This window comes from Diadema setosum, chromosome 1 (assembly GCF_964275005.1).
Source record: "Diadema setosum chromosome 1, eeDiaSeto1, whole genome shotgun sequence".
NCBI classification, from domain to species: domain Eukaryota; kingdom Metazoa; phylum Echinodermata; class Echinoidea; order Diadematoida; family Diadematidae; genus Diadema; species Diadema setosum.
In genome coordinates this window covers 23,074,581-23,092,368 of record NC_092685.1, presented here as the reverse complement: position 1 = coordinate 23,092,368, position 17,788 = coordinate 23,074,581, and the positions used below count along the sequence as shown (strand labels likewise).

Sequence of the window (17,788 nt, the reverse complement as noted above, 5' to 3'; positions counted from 1 at the left end):
TCATTCTAGAGACAAATTGTAATATCATACTCTGTTTTTGACAGAGGGTAATTTCAGGTACTATTGTTAGACAAAATCATCTGTTTCCAATAATATACCCTAAAGCAAAGACCCAACTATCAACCAGGCTACACAATGCCAACACAGACAATATAGCTTATCTCTGTCTCTCCCTCTGTGTATTCATTATGTAGGTATGTTTTCATTTCTACACATGCACATACACAATATATACATACAGTATGTATATACAAGTGTATATATATATATATATATATATATATATATATATATATATATACATTGTATATACACACACACAAATACATATAGTTGGACAGATGTAGATGAAGATACACAATTATGTTAATGGTACAGCCTACACACTGTTCTGCTGATTGTATAAAGTTATCTTTGTGACTATTCTGTATTGGATATGGGGGAAAAATGTATATACATTGCATATTACTGAACCATTCCATCACCTGCACATGATGCTGTGTACTATCTGGCCTCTTTCCATGTCATGTAATGCTGGTAAAGCTCTCAGCTTTAGTAAAATGATCCCTAAGAGCTTGTGGAAAATGAAATCCATGCCTTGAAAACTATGGGGACCTTCTTTCTGGAAGAGATGTTAAACCACGCAGCAGTCGGCACCCCGCAGTTGGTACTATCACTACAACTACCATAATTACTACAGTGGAAACTCGATATAAGATCTGATATAACAAAATACCTTATACAACAAACTATTCTTTCCGGTCCCAATGAATCTGTTTCTTTTGTTTTGTATTGTTTTTTTTTTTTTTTTCACTACTGATTTATAACAAAATATCTGATGTAAAGAACAAATTGTTTTGGTCCAAAGAATCTCATTATACTGAGTTTCCAGCATACAATCAACCACAATATAGCAAGACCAACATTACCACAAACATCACCATCACTTGGAGAGTTTGATCGCATAACAGATTAAGCACCACTTTCAAACACTGTAATGCAAGTCCATCATCAGATAGAACAAAATAAACTTTTCCAGTGATACATCACTTGTTGCATAACAAGAAATATTCTTGAAGTTATAAATAAAAATATCAAATATTTTCTTGAATCATCTTCTGGGTTTGTTAGCAGGTCTAATTGCAAATTTCACAAATTGACAAGAATGGAGTTAAGTCGTTTTGCAATCAGACTTTTCACTCATTTTATCTTGCACTGTCACTGCTTCTCCTGCCACAACTAACACCAACTCGTAATAGAATCATATCATCTAAATGTGACAACACAGCATCATCAGAACATCCATCACCACCACTTGCAACATTGGTCAACACCGCCATTACAAGCTACTGTCCCCACAGAATACGATAAACAAGCAGTCATTTCGTGTGAGGGGGACCAGATCTTTATTTGTTCCCGAATTGCATAGGCCGGGCTCGAACGATTTTAAAGTAGCATCAATCTGCAAGTTGCTGCGTCATTACACTGTTCTTCTCAGTGCGGAGTTCCGCAAAACGCCTCAAACAGACAACTGCTCTTCTCAACGGGAGCCGTATCTAGATGAAGTCCCATATAGCACTTTGTAATAAAGCTTTGCAGCAGAGTTATCTGTGAGTATCTATATATCATTCTTTTTGAAGCGTTTTTTTTTTTAACTTTCTTCTTTTTTTAAAGGTAGTTATGTTCCATGGAGGGAAAAAAAAAAGAAGTAAAGGCTGGAGGGATACTAAATGACAACCCAATGACAAATAAAGCCTCCATACATTACGGAAAAAAAAACACACGGTGATGATCAGTTAATGAGGCCAATTTGAACAAAGTAAAACAATTTACAGTACAAAAATTAACACAGACTCAAGACACCAAGCATGTTTTTCAGACAATTGTTAATCTTATCATCCGAAACTGTGACATACACATGAAATCTCCGACACTGCATGATTTCAAGGCAATGGAGTCGTGAAATTTACAAAAATTTGGAGTTACAATTCTCGACAAATTAACTACCAGTCTTTGGGTGTTCCAATACTTTATTGAAAGCCAGCACCTTTCCCTCCGACAGTTCCACACAACACGAAAAGATAAATGAAAACGATATATAAACATTACATGTTTCTGCTTTGCCATAACATAATGTATCTGCTTTAATTACCACCACCACCTTTTGAAGAAAAGTACTTGATGGTGAACAAAGTAGTGCAACTGCAGAGAGCCAAACTGAAGAAAAAAAAAATCAGTTCCTCCAAAAATCCCACCAGGAAATGCCTCGCGTGAGAATTATATCGGTTTGGTGGCTCCAGTATGTACACATGTGAATAAAATCATCTAGCTATATGACTACGTCTGGACAAAATAGAGTCTTACATGTTAGGTAAACAAATGTGAATCTTAGTGCGACACAGAGAAGGATTGCATGCAATTTGGGATTAACCGTTACGGTTGAAATCACATGCTATACAAACAGAAGGGGGCATTTACAATGTTCCCCATTTACAAATCTACGACAGCGGTGTAATGTTCTATCCGACTAGAACTATCCAGATTACATTCATTCCCCCTTTCCTACCCTCTGTCCTCTCAAGACTGAAGTGAATATTATCCGTACTTTCATACGTACTACAAGTGTGCTAAATGCCCTCTAGATAAGCACTGTTGACATGCTGAAGAAAGTGACTGATTAAAAAGAGAAAGAGAGAAAAAAAAAATCACATTCCAGCTTCAGTGATCACCATTCATTAGTTGTCATGAACTATCCCCTATTATGTGACGGTGGCAAATGCATCCAACTTTTCCACCATCCACAGCAGAGAGTTTCTGCATCTCGCCCCGATTCCCGGAAGAGGGAGGGGTTTCCTCTATAAAAGCCGCAGGATTGTGACCAAATTGGGCTGATCCATTCTCCTCATCAGACAGGAAGAGAATACCACCTCCGACACTCTGAAACAACATCTGGATGGTTCTGAACTTCCATCTGCAACCTGCATCGAACAGCAATCCTAAATTATCACGCTTCGATACATGACAAACCATTCACAAATTCCAAGTGTCACTCCTCGCACAATGGCATGTTGGATTATTTTTCAGCACATATGAGAGGACAAGTTTGAACTAGGACTTTACACAGAAGAATGCGGTACATTCCAATATACTCAGACCATCACATATAAATATGCTACTAGAGAAAGCAAGAAAGTAATCAAATTCTATCACACAAGCTACATTAAAAAAAAAAAAAAAAAATCAGTTATGACTACCTGGAAGCATACCATATCCATACACATTATTCATCTGTCTTTGTATACGAAACAAATCAACTATACAATTAAAGGTCTTTGTAAAACATTTGTGATTTTCAACACCATACCTACAAAAAAAAAACCCAAACTTTACAGGAATCACAAAAATAAAATATGCAAACATGACAAATTCATGACAACACAGGTAATCCACAATGAATCAAAAGAACTCACAATATTAAAGTATTCCCTAGTTATCCAAACCCATTAAATGGTTCAGAGGGATGGGAGAGCCCCACTCTGGGCTCCTCTGAAAATTTGCAATTTCATTAGTTCAATTTTATTTTATTCCTTTTCCTCTCCAAAAACTATGCAATTACAGTGAATTGGGTAATCCCATCACAATATTGCAAACTATAGAAAATATCTTGAAAATATACAAAAATATGTTCGAAACAAGTCTCCATTTACGTCAGAAGCTTCCAATCAGAGCATGTATCCGCAACGTTCTCGGGTTAATTACGAAAATACTGACGGCGCCTAGAGTCACCACGATCTTGTGAAGACTGATGATTCCTAATCTACCATCACCACATAGACCCATGGCACAGTCAGAGTCAGTTCAAAACAAATCCTTAGCAACCGTCTGCCAAAGGAGTGACCCCTTGAAATGAGGATCTGTATATCGAGCACAAAAAAAAAAAAAAAAAAAAAAAAAAATCACACAACTTTCTATCCAACGCCACATCACTCAAAATTTTCACAAGAAGCGGACAGTGTGCAACAGCCATGCTCGTATTTGGTTTGGAGAAAAAATATAAAGAATAACCAAGACAGGTTTTAGGCATATCTAACTGCCTATCACTTGCCAAGAACATTCAAAATCAAGATTTTCCTAACTGTTATAGCAGCTCCTAAGCGATAAGACATAGTGCTTTCATCCTTGTCACAACATATCTTTATCAAAGCATGTCTCTCGAGTTTTGTATTGTAAATAACTTTGGCCACAAATTGGTGCCCCTTCAGCGAGCTATCACTGTGCCTGATTTCATCGATCACGAACAAGGCACAATTTGGCATGTTTTGGTTGACATATCATTGATGTGCAAATTACCTTAGCTACCATCGTACATGGGCTGCCAAAACCTGCGATCCATTCAATCATCTGAATGTAATTTCAACAGAAAAAAAAAAGAAGAACAGTTCATTTACAGGGTTCCCACAGGGACAACTTCAAATTTCCATCTAAGACCATCTTTAAAACAATATCAACAATACTTGTTGTTCTCCTATATGATATACCAACCACTAGGGCAATGCTGTGTAGAAGTTGCAAAACAGCCAGGGAAAATAATGAACATATGTCTTGAAGGTATTTACACTTATTGACAGTACATAGCAACAATGGTTGCTTATCTATGATGTATAATTTCTATCTAAATGAAAGAAAAAATAAAAACAACAGCCAGACCTATACGCTATTTAGACTCTTGAAACAACCTTTTACTTTGCAAAGACCACCACACATGCTAGTTTTTCCTTTCAATCTCATTTGCAATTTTGATTTTTTTTTTTGACGGTCAAGCAAAGCGTAACTTCCTTTGAAAGCCTGGAGAGCGAATAGATCCCCAGAAGCTCCAAGAAATACACAGCAAAAACAATCCACAAGGAAAAGAAAGAATCAGTAAAAGGAAATAATGCCTTTCTAATGTAATCAATGACACCGATATTCACAGGCTCAGTGGCTCCAGCCAGCCTGTGCATACGGGGTATGTGTAGAGAAACTGACGGAGGATTTATACACGAAAGGAGGAAAGGGGATGAAAAGAAAGAACTTAATCAATTGCTGTAATCTGACAAGACACAAATTAGCATAGAATAGTCATGTGACCTTTACAATTACAAAAAAAAAGAAAAATACACTGCCTATTTGATTATTGCATCTTCACAAACGTTTCCAGTCACATCAAATATTCCATGATGAGTTTTTTACAGTTTTACTATTTTTTTTTTTATTGTTTTTGGTGTGGCTTAAAAAATTCATGATTGAAAAAAAAAAAAAAAAATCGAACCAAAAAAACAAAAAAAAAGGATTGATTTTCGTCTTCGCCTCTATAAAATACCCTCTCCCGGTTAGTTGGAGCTCTCTGCTTCTTTGTTTCTTTTGTTTTGTCAATTCCTCACTACTGAACAGTGTAAGAGATAGAGAGATGCCAGGCCGGTTCTCAGAGCTCGCTCTGTCCATAGAGAGCTGAGGAGAAGGACAAGTAGTCGAGGGCTCCTGGCTCGGCGTTGGGACCCTTGTAGGGCGCCATGCGGGCGATGCAGTACTCGGCCTGCTCGGGGGGAAGCTCGCGGCGGAGTTCTTCTGCCAGTATGTAAGGCTGTACAGAGAGACAAGAGGTTACCAAACTTTTGAACCAAACATAATTTCAACAAAAACATCAAACCAAACTGATGCAATATTTGTAAGAACTAGAAATGTCGCTTTGGCGACTGGTATGCCTCCGCCATAATGCATGATATTCCCAATAGTTCTAGATAGTACATGTGGACAATGTGTGATTACATTTTCACAAAATTGGCAAAATATTGAAATGACAAGTTTGTCACAAATGTGTTGAATGTTCACCTTCCTTGACCTATGTTTAATTGGATGAACAGGAGAGCATGTATCTAGGGATTTAAGGACTTTAACTTGACTTTGACCCATTCATACATTTAGGCATTGAGTAAATTTCAAGGTACAGGTGTGGAGAAAAGGTGCAATTTCTGAATTGAATAGTAAATTGTTACCATTTTCATCTGGCCCTTGACCCTAAAATTCATAAGATAATTTCTTTCAGGTAGAACATGCATAATATGTACTAAGTTTCAAGATAACTTGAGCCACTTCTGAGATATGGAGGAAAAAGTTAGTTCAGCACTTTCACTTGATCTTTGACCTTTTGACCTTTGAGGCAAAAAAAAGAAGAAAAAAAAACTTTCCAGAGAATTTCTATTAGGTTACACACGCAAACACCAAGTGTAAAAAAAATAACCCTGCTGGCATTGCATAAATATGAGGGTAATAGTAAAAATTTTGAAGTCTTGCACTTGACCTTTGACCCCTGACCTTTGACCCCATGAACCCTACATTCTCTGGATAATCACTTCATATCTCTTTAGGCATTCAATAGATATGGTGGAAATGGTGAAATTTTATGTATTTGACCCTGACCTTTTGACCTTTGACCTCATGACCCAAACTTTCACCAGAGAATCTTAATTGGGTAATACATGTATACACTAAGTTTCAAGAAAATATCTTCAGGCATTCAATAGATATGGTGGAAATAGTGAAATTTTATGTATTTGACCTTGACCTTTTGACCTTTGACCTTGAGCATGTGCACCCCAAAGTTGATAGGCACAACTTCACCCCCTAATACACATACATGCCAAGTTTCATTAGGATACCTCAACAGGTTTCGATAGTTACCTTGTCCACAAAATTCATTACGGACGGACGGAAGGACGGACGGACGGACGGACGGACAGACAGACAACCCGAAAACATAATGCCTCCGGCACCACTTCGTGGCGGAGGCATAAAAAGGGATGTAAATGAGAAAGCAGGTGCAGTCACAGTACATGAAACTATACCCAGTATTTGCTTTGTATAGTTAGGGCAGTGTGACCACAAACTTCTCAAGACGTTACCAGCAAAACTTCCCACAAAACTTCCTACGTGCACTTAACCCTAAAAAGACTGGGCTATTTTGGTAGCTCGAAAGACTGGGGGGGGGGGGGGGGGGGGCCAAAAGGGCCCCCCCTTAAGATCTCGGCCGTGGATCGCGCGATCACCGCGGAAATTTGCACAATGGTAGTGTGCGATGTAATCTACAAGATCGTATATTTAAATTTTCCAAAATAGTCTTCTTTTATTTTATTTTGATTAATTATGCTAATTTATGCAAGAAATCAGACTTTTTGATCTAAATTAGTAAATAAAGCTCTAAAAGTGTTCATTTTTGGTCTAGATATTCTTTGTGGCATTCTTAGCAAATGCACTTGAAAAAAAATTTGGTATCAAAATTAATTTCTTATTTATTTTATTGTTTTATGAATTTCTTATGTATTTCTCTGTTTTTACGACATTTTGTTTTTGTTTTTTTTTCAGCAAAATTTGTGGCAGACCCTTTTTGAAGCATAATAGTACTAAAACAAATTGATTTTAGCCATTGAGAGTAAAAATAAGCATATTTATATGAATCATGTGATAAAACTCAATTTGTATTGACTTTGTACACAAAATCACATTTTTGAGCCATTTTCGGTCTCAAGTGCATGTACAAAAAGTTATGTAACTTCAGAACCGTACCCCCGGGCGTCACAAATTTGGTGTCAAAATGTGCGGGAAACTCAAAAGAAAAAAGTCATAGAGCATCGCGGCGAGAGCATTGCGTGTTGCTGAGTAATCGCGCGAAATGTTGAGGGGGGGCCTTTTAGGCCCCCCCCCCCCCAGTCTTTTTAGGGTTAACCCTAAAAAGACTGGGCTATTTTGGTAGCTCGAAAGACTGGGGGGGGGCCTAAAGGGCCCCCCCTTAAGATCTCGGCCGTGGATCGCGCGATCGCCGCGGAAATTTGCACAATGGTAGTGTGCAATGTAATCTACAAGATCGTATATTTAGATTTTACAAAATAGTCTTCTTTTATTTTATTTTGATTTAATTATGCTAATTTATGCGAGAAATCAGACTCTTTGATCTAAATCAGTAAATAATGCTCCAAAAGTGCTCATTTTTGGTCTAATTATTCTTTGTGGCATTCTTAGCAAATGTACTTGAAAAAAAATTCGGTATCAAAATTAATTTCTTATCTATTTTATTGTTTTATGAATTTCTTATGTATTTCTTTGTTTTTTCGACCTTTTGTTTTTGTTGTTTTTTTTAACAGAATTTGTGGCAGACACTATTTGAAGCATAATACTCCTAAAACAAATTAATTTTAGCCATTGAGAGTAAAAATAAGCATATTTATATGAACCATGTGAAAGAACTCAATTTGCATTGACTTTGTACACAAAATCACATTTTTGAGCCATTTTCGGCCTCACGTGCATGTACAAAAAGTTATGTAACTTCAGAACCGTACCCCCGGGCGTCACAAATTTGGTGTCAAAATGTGCGGGAAACTCGAAAGAAAAAAGTCATAGAGCATCGCGGCGAGAGCATTGCGTGTTGCAGAGTAATCGCGCGAAATGTCGAGGGGGGGGCCTTTTAGGCCCCCCCCCCAGTCTTTTTAGGGTTAAGGAAGTTTCTCCCTTCACGTGAAACTACGCCTAGCTTTGTGTAGATTGGTAACTGCACGGGTGAAATTTTGAGAAGTTTGAGACACGACAGCAGATCAATTCATGCTGTTTGTAAATGATGTGCATTCTTTTTTTTTGCTGTTGCTTATCTTAATCTTACCATTTTAGCCTTCCAGCTAAAGTGAGCCGAGTTGGAAATCTTAAGTAAGCTGACAAAGTTGTGCGAATGGTACACACTGCAATTTGTTATGTATTCAAACTAAAATGGCTAAAGCATTTAAAAAAAAAAAAAAAAAATCATATTAAATCCCATCTTATCCTTCCAGCTAGAAGTGGGGTGGGTTAGAAATCTATTACATAGTGTGACAAAGTTTTGAGAAGTCCCACTTTCAAACTTGTTCTCAAAAAATTAACCGAAGATGGAGAGTAAAGTCCCTTTAGGTGTCAAGCTTGGGCCCTTGGGCGGTGCAAAGAGGAAAGAGATTTAGAAAGTATCCACACCTTGTTGTTGGCCAGGACCTTGAAGGAGTCGACCACCTGCTCAACGGTGTCGGCGTCGCTCAGCTCCCTGGTCATGAAGTCCAGGTACGCCTGGAAGGAGACCTGGCCCATGTTGTTGGGATCCACGATGGCCATGATGCGCTGGAACTCGGCGTCGCCCTGTGCAGTCTCCCGCAGGTCGTAGCCCAGGGACACCAGGCAGGAGCGGAACTCCTTGGGCTCCAGGCGCTGGGTGTGGTTCTGGGGAATGGAAGCAGAGGGGATGGTTAAGTTTGCCTCAATGATGACACAAACCATGCACTCTGGGAGAATTGCTGTGGCAAAGAGGACTTTGCTCTAGCCAGTAAAATTTTTTAATTTTTATTCGCCACATATGTACGACGATTGACCTAGAGAAATAGGCAAGTTCTAGGCAAGTTCTTGCAGGGGAGGGGGTAGGAGTGTTTCTATTTTCCTGAAACAATTATCCCTCACAACCACTCGTAGTTAAAGGCATAATTTGATAACACTCAATGTGATTAAACCGTCTAAATGATACTTCAGGGTCTTAAAATATAATATCTTAGCTCTATTTTGCAGAAAACCCCATTCAATTTGGTTAAGTCGTCACAGAGAAATGTGGATTGTTGTACAGCATGTCATGGGTCTGATTCTTCAAAATTTAGCGCTTGGATGCTCTAGGAACTGCATAATGTGTGAACACAATAGACAGAACTTGGAGGGAAGAGATTCCTAACATGCTCTACAAAATTCCTTGTTTCTCTTAGACCTCTGAAGCAAATCAAATGGGGTTTTCTGTAAGATGTGGGCAAGGAGTTATAGTTTCATACCTTGAAATTGTATTTGGATTGATTCACCATTTTTAAAGTTATCATTGCAGAGGGTACCATTGTATTTTTTTTTTTTTTTTTTGGGGGGGGGGGGGGAGGAACATACAGTATATTTGCTATGGTTTTCTCCCCTATACCTTGGAAGTTCATGTGCTTGTTTTTGCCAGATACCATCAATAATGCCAATGAAATCAGGGCTACAAACATTTCTTAAAATCAAGGAGGTTCCAAAGCACTATGAAAGAGATGCTCATATGCTACATGTACCTTAAAAGGCACCAATAATTTTCAAATTAGGGAGATAGAATATGAACAATAGTATTTCATTTGTGACCACCCAGCTCAAAACCCACAAAAAGTAGGCCAAAGATAAATTTCCATTTTTCTACAGAGTTTAAAATGATATGTTACTTATCCAACTTGGACCATTCCAACCCATTCAAAAAGTGATTGAAATAAGAAAGAGAAAGGCACAATTTCACAGAAAAGGGAGAAAAAAAAAAAGGATTTGAATATGAGGGTCACTCAGACGTGCTGTGCAGAAGCATCAATGAATGTTGTATTTCATGGTGAAAGCAGTGCCTGTCTGAAAAAACATGGTCCAGAAACACTGCTAATATCTCAATTAAGATTTTGACAGTACGGGTACGTAGAGATAAAGATTACCCTCCTGTGTGAGACGAACTTTAGAAATTTGAGTAAGTCAACCCAAATGACATATTTGGTCCACTACACGCAACCCTAATCTGCGACTTTCTGTGGGTTTTGAGCTGGATTTTTACATTTGGTTTCAGGAAGCTTTACAGAAAAAGAGAGAGACTGGGCAGGTCTGTGAACAGGGACTGATGTAACTCTTTTACCTTGTCGAAATGGTTGAAAGATGCCCTGAACTCCTTTAGCTGCTCCTCCGTGATCCCCATGGAGTCGCGGGTCAGGATGTTGTTCTCGATCTCGTTGATGTACCTGCGGATGGCGGTTAGCAGCTGCTCCCAGCCCACGCGGATCGTCTGGAGAGGAAGGAAGCAAGAGGTCAGTGCGAGTAAATCACATCGCCACGTCAACGCCTCAGCTCTCGCAGAGCATTTACTGTTTATCACATCATGCTACTCGTGCATGTATGCATGACACAAAATACTGCCCTTGTTGCCTTTGATCCTCAACGTTTTGTATGCTTGCTTTACTTTGTTTGTTTTAGTTTTTGTTTTGGGGTTTTTTTTTTTCCAAAGGGGTGGGGTGATGGGATTGAATGTGATAAAGCTTACACAATCTTACACTGGTTCATTGTCACGAACACTTCCATCCACCTCATTTGTACACCTCAGAACATGTCAAAGGCTCGTTAATGTTTTTGACAAAGAAGAAGACTGACGATGACGATGATGGAAAGGTAAGGGAGACCCACCTCCATGGTGTAACGTGTGTGGGGGTTCTCAAAGATCATGGCCTCCTGCACAGACTTGTTGATGCTCTCCAGCTCATCCATGTTACCCTTGTACTGCAGCACGGAGACTTCGTAGTCCTTGAGGGTGGCCAGCTGTGTCTCCAGGATCACGTTGACGCCGATGGCAATGTCCATGGTGGACTTCATCTGCTTCTCGATCCAGGGCGCCACCTGGTTGGCCTTGTTGGCGAAGAGCACGCGGAGGCGCTCGTGCGCTGGTCGGGGGAGAGAGAGTCAAGGAGTTGTGTGCGGCTGGTAAAGTAGTGTAGGAGATTGTATCTACAAAAGGTGTGCCAGCGGTGGGGAGTGCAAATGAATGCTTGCCGTCTTGCTACTACCGCCTACAGCAGACCCCGGATACTATCGATTTAGTGTATCTCACCTGTTTGGCTGAGGTCATGCCTCATTTGCACAGTGAATCAGCATTAGATGGATGCTGAATTAAACGTTCTGCAGATCTCAGATACCAGTACTTTATTTAGTTTCAGCCACTCTGTACGATCTCCAACAGGTTGAACATTTGCTATGCAGACTGAATTTCTATGCATTATGACTTTCAATGAAGCTTGCAAACACAACTGACCTACATGTAGTACTGTATAAAGTGTACACCCTTCCAGTTCAAAACAACTTGAATATCCTCCAATTTTTTTTAATCTTTTGCCTCTTAATCTATTAAATGAAACGAAATCTCACGTAATGATAAAGCACATTAACCCTAAGAGGGCCGGGCTTTTTTGGCTATGCTAAGACCAAGGGGAGGCGGATTTTAATTAACTATGCAAATTAAGCTGAAGATCATATTTTAGCCTAATTAAAAGCATTAATAGTCTAATTTTTAATCTGTAAATCTGTTTTAGCATATTCAACGAATGTACATCACAAAAACTTCCAAAAGCCATTTCAATTCTTATGTATTTTATTGTTTTCAGAATTTCTTATGTATTTCTTTGTTTTTCAACTTTTGTTTTTCTTTGTTTTTTTATTGGAAATAGTCACTGACCACTTTTCTACCATAATTAGAATAAAATTAATCAATGAAAGTGATTGTAAAAATAATCAGGTTTTTATGACTTACATGACAGAGCACTGTTTTCCATAGGAAATGTACACAAAATCACAAAATTGTGCCCGTTTTGGGGCGACATTTCGTTACAAAAATGGGCGTGGCTTCGCAAAAGTATGTGCGGACGTTGCAAATTTGGTCTCAAAAGTTGCGCGAGACTTGAACAAAGAAAGTCAAGAAGCCTCGCGACGAGGCCTTCTCGCGTCACAGAATTATACCGTGAAACGTCGAGGGGGGAAAGATTCTGCCCCCCCGCCCTTTTAGGGTTAAACAAAGGTCAAAGGCATCGAACATGGCTTCAAAGGAAATACGACAGTTGTGACTCCATTCTCTTGAACCTCCTTGCTAATATCTACAGAAGATAATGAATTAGCTCTTAGATCAATTGTCATTTCTACTTGTTCATAGCCCAAAGGTTGGTCTCTGATGCCCAATAGCATCATGCTTTCACGTACCTTTACCCTAAGCACACTGGCCCTTGAATTATTTAATAAGCAAAGTGAACCGAACAAAGTGTACCAAACCGTACTGTGCCAGAGGTGGAGCATTTGAGCTCTCTGTGGAGAAAGTGTAGGTCATGAGTTATTTTAGAGGGGGGTCACACATTTTGCAGCAAAAGGGACATTCACCTGGCATGCTGAAACTACTTACAGATGTCCCGAACAAAGAGAATGAGCTCTTTGCACTATGATGTATGTGCATGTGACATGCATTCTTCACATGCCAACTTCTGGCATGTTTTTGGTACCCTTTTGGAGCACATCAGGAAGTGGTGCACTTTTGGCTCGGTTTGGTCTGATACAGTACACTTTATAAGAGCATTTGAGCGCTCCTCTGGCGCGGGTATGGTTCGTTTTGCTTTAGGAGAGCGCTTGAACGCACCCTACGCTGTCTCACAGAGGACTTGTGCAACTTTTCCTGATCTAAGGTGGCATCATTAAATGTAGCACAATACACACCTATGCAAGGCAATAATCTAATAAAATATATTCTAATAAAATGAAAGCACAAATACTCCACATAAATTGACTTCAAACTGATGCATTCCTTTAAAAACACGACATAGTTCAGACAAGGATACACTGTTGCTTTGTGGCCTCGCTGGTCAGCGCCTGATCTCGCTCGGGAACCAGCCGACAAAGATCGTCCCACTTCTCACCGATTTCCTGCAGCAAAGTTAGTCCAACAATGACAGAAATGATAAATTTTTTGAAAAGTATAAAGAAATGTTTGATGAAAGGGTGGAAGAGATTTTGTCCTTACTTTAGATATAAACGCTTGTTGTACAAACTACTCATAATGGTCCTTCTACCTCTGGACATTTTTAGTTTTGATTGGCAGCAACACACAGAATGACTGCCAGTCTTGTACCGAACAATCTCCCAACAGTTTTCTGGTGCACTGTGCACTGTCTAAATACAAATTCTCACTCCTACAAATTGTTCTAAATTATGCAGATTACACATATGGATAAACAGGGCTTACAATGCTACAAGTGATTTTTCCCCTAGCCCCCAAACATCACAAAGAAAAGAACAATTCTCATTACAATGGGATTGTCAAAATCTTGATCCTGATGCAGAATATTTGCACAATTTTTTTTTTCATATTTTATTGTTTTTAGAATTTCTCATATATTTCTTTGTTTGTTTGACTTTTTGTTTTACATTGTTTTTCTTCAATGAAATTTGTCTGTGGAACTATTCCGAACATGAAAATATGTTATCGATTGATTTTAATAAAAAAAAAAACCCAAATAATCATGCTTTTAATAAATTTGACTTAAGTGCAGTTTGCATTGAAATTGAACAAGATTTCACATTTTTAAGCAATTTTTGGTCTGACATGCATGTATAGATTAATGCATAACTTTGAAACCGCGTGAATGGGCATCGCATATTTGGTGTCAAAAGATATGGGAGGCTGGAAAGAAAAAAGTCATGAAACATCATGGCGATAGCTTTTTTTTTTTTTGCGATGGCGACACATTGTGAGGAATGTTGAGAGGGGCTCTGAAGGCCCCACCACCTGGCCTAGTTAGGGTTAACAAGCACTGAGCAATCAATGTTATGTCATACCTGTACTGTAAGAGTGGTGTATGGGTTCTCCAGAGCGTCAGGCAGGTCATGCGTTCGGACGGCCTTCATGATCTCTGTGGCGAGCTGCTTGATGTCATTAAGCTCTTTCTCTGCCTGAGGCAGGGTCTGCTTGAAGGCTTCGTGGGCATCCAAAAGGTCCTGTGGATGACAAACGATGCAGGGAGTGGATTATCATCTGGTTCTCGGCTTCTTCTGTTCTTTCCTTCATTTCTCATGTTGCCAGACACAAACACATACCTTGTGCTCAATAACTTGCACAAATATCTCTATTTATTCAAGTTGCTGAGGATATAACTCATTTTTTCCACAAACACCTGCCCGAGTATCCTGGGGTCCTAGTCTTCAGCAGGTCAAAGTGGAATACAACCTGCTGTTCAAAGATGGCCTATACTATGAACAATGTCTCAAAAAAATCTATGGATCATTGAACACCCTTTCTCAAGTGTCATCTTTTAAAAATAAAGAAACAAATCACAATAATCGTTTCAAATTAGGCCTCTGATGTACCCTCGTGCCCCATCATTGGAAATGCCCAAATATATTGGAACTGATCAGCAGTCAATTTTCAGAGCTAATCAGCTGAACTCTCAGTATGTACACAGCAGGAGATGCACGACACCAAATGAAGGAATTCAGATATGCTTTTCCACAAGATCCAGGAAGGAAAAATATTGAAAATTGTACCACAGCACAAAATAAAATGACACGATGTCCCTTCTTTTTTGAAAACTTGACAACTCAAGAGTCTCACAACAGTATGAACCTTCTTCTTCTCCCACACGCCAAACCTGACATTTTTGGAAAAAGAGCATCAGAAATTGTACATCTTTCAAATGAAACAAAAAAAAAAAAAAAAAAGGAAGAGAAGAAACTAACGGACTACTTTGTAACAAAGTTTTGAGCAAATTAGCAAAGTTGGCACACACAACATAACAAAAGAGAGTATTGCTCTGTAGACAATTCTAATTTTATTTAATGTTTGACATAATGCTAATGTGTGTGTGTGTGTTAATCTCAGGCAGATCTCATAATCCAGTAATCCAATTGTAATTACAGCTGAAATGGAAATAGCCTTCAGCTCATTTTTCACAGAGCAGTCCCATCAACTCCTCCCCCTCCCCCTCCACATCAGCGTCCTCCCCCACCCGTCCACACCCCAGAGGAACTCACCCTGATTTCTTCCACTGTGTGCACGATGAACATGTCCATCAGGTCCTCCCTGGCGCCGTCCATCCAATTGTTGAAGGGCGCCCCCCTCTGGGCAAACTCCATGTGCATGCCATCAATCACCTCCAGGATCTTGACGATGGTCTGCGGAAAGTTTGAATGCAGGCGAGGCAGACAGAAAGAGAGAGAGCATTGATCACTTGTTCATGAGGGCAGTCTTTCTCTTGGCAGCACAATTTCATCTGATCGCAGATCAAATGTATCTATCTGTCCCGATTATTTGGAGACTCTAAGTGCGTTTTGAGTTAAAGAGATCCGGGTAATAGTCATTACTGCATGTGAGCAAGTAGGAGGCAATTTGGAACAGGGCTTGGGCAGGATTCATAAAAGACTGTTGCACAGTGAACAATGGTAGGTGCACATTCAGATGCTTTGAAACTGGATACAACGCTGTACATACCAAGCCATGTCACAAAGTGATAGGGCCTACTCACTGCGCGGGACTAGCTTTTTTGTCGCAAATGATTCTGTGGAAAGCTTTAACCTGCTTTGTACGGGTGCATAGCTTGCAGTTTAATCTTTCGATAGGCAACCACAACATCTTGACATTAAATCAGTGATGGTTTGTACATTCTGTAATGTTGATTTGCATGACATGCAAAAGTATATGCACCCGTACAAACAGCAAGTTTCAACGCATCAACACATTCAATGCACAGTTAGGAAAGCACTCAATCATGGCATGAAAACTGCAACACTCCATATTTTTCTTGACATCAGTGTGATAGAGTGTGATAGACCTCAAAAACCCAGGTCAGGCATTTTTACCCCCTGCCAGGCATTTTTATCCCCTACCAATTCTCCCCCCTTACAGGCAACTCTGTATACTCACATCCAGGGCCTCTCTCCGTTTCATGGTGAGCGAGCCCAACCTGTCCCATTGTTCACAGATTATCTGACATCGCTGGTTGATTGGTTCTATGTCGTGGTACTCAAGATCACTGTGGCAGAAGAAGAGACAAGCCAAGCACATTTAATATATTTTTTTTCTCTCTCTCTTTTTAATTCTTTATTCGAATTTAGTTCAGTGCTACAAAATCCACATTCACAAAAACAAAACAAGACATTGTAAAAAGACAAACCACATTTAACCAAAAACGAAATCGCTCATATTTTTCATTCTCACACACAAGTGACATTTCAGGATAGAAATGCTTTCCCCTCCAAACTCACTTCATTTCCTGAGCGATGGCTGCAATCTGCTCGACGCGGTCCTGGTGAGCTGCTAAGTCACTCTCAAAGGCTGTGTGCTTCCTCAGCATGGCCTGTTGGGAAGGAGTGTGCAGACAAAATTTCATTAGCCTGGCACACGAGGGAGCCACAAACACACACACACACACACACACACCCTCACTAAGACATGATGACTCAGATTGGATCGCCCATTCTGATTTTCATTCTGGAGTCACGTTTTCTGCTGGCTTGACTCATTCATCTACACTCAGATACAGTTTAATGAAAGCAAGCATAGTTCTGCTCGGCCATGTAAAATCTTTGCTCTCGGTAGTCCATTGTCGACTGCATACACAAAGTTCCTCTGTATTGTTGGACAAGATATTGCACCAGATCCTCCATGTCTTCCCATATCTATTTATATATCTCCTTAACACATCAAAGGACACATCAGCACAAGTTCATACATTTTGATTGCACAAAAGAAAATATAATCACTAAAACAGTCACAAAGACAATGTAGTGGAGTGTTGATAGTTGAAGGGTTGACAAGGCAAATTGGAGGAGTTGTGAGGCTTGTTACCTCCACCACGGGAGGAGGTTATGTTTCCATTACCGTTGGTTGGTTTGTTTGTTTGTCTGGGTGCAAAATAACTTCAAAAGTTGTGAACGGATTTGGATGAAACTTGCAGGAAACATTGAGAATGACACAAGTACCAGATGATTTAATTCTGGTAGTGATCCTAGAATTTTCATGGATTCAATGAAGGATTTTAGATATTTTGGCAGGTAGGGTCAATGAACTTGGGAGTTCAAGCTGCGTATTTTCGAGGTTTTCATACGAGTACTAGAGTGCATGCTAGTTTCTGGTCCAGGGCGAGGCGCGCAGTGCAGCTGGCATTGATGACGTAACAAAAGGTTT

General features: G+C 39.5%; 1 protein-coding gene across 3 annotated transcripts in view; it reads right to left on the bottom strand.

Annotated features, from left to right (window-relative positions):
• Positions 1-1,382: 1,382 nt before the first annotated feature.
• The window catches only part of LOC140234992 (alpha-actinin, sarcomeric-like), a 79,539-nt gene continuing 63,133 nt past the window's right edge, over positions 1,383-17,788 (bottom strand). For all 3 annotated transcript variants that reach the window (XM_072315038.1, XM_072315031.1, XM_072315045.1), the window contains 9 exons: positions 16,867-16,958; positions 16,526-16,634; positions 15,637-15,777; positions 14,446-14,604; positions 13,449-13,533; positions 11,263-11,516; positions 10,721-10,867; positions 9,031-9,270; positions 1,383-5,620 (listed from right to left, as the gene is read on the bottom strand). In XM_072315038.1, the coding sequence (XP_072171139.1) occupies positions 5,462-5,620; positions 9,031-9,270; positions 10,721-10,867; positions 11,263-11,516; positions 13,449-13,533; positions 14,446-14,604; positions 15,637-15,777; positions 16,526-16,634; positions 16,867-16,958 (1,386 nt within the window). In that variant the 3' untranslated portion in view covers positions 1,383-5,461. The remainder of the gene's footprint in view (positions 5,621-9,030; positions 9,271-10,720; positions 10,868-11,262; positions 11,517-13,448; positions 13,534-14,445; positions 14,605-15,636; positions 15,778-16,525; positions 16,635-16,866; positions 16,959-17,788) is intronic.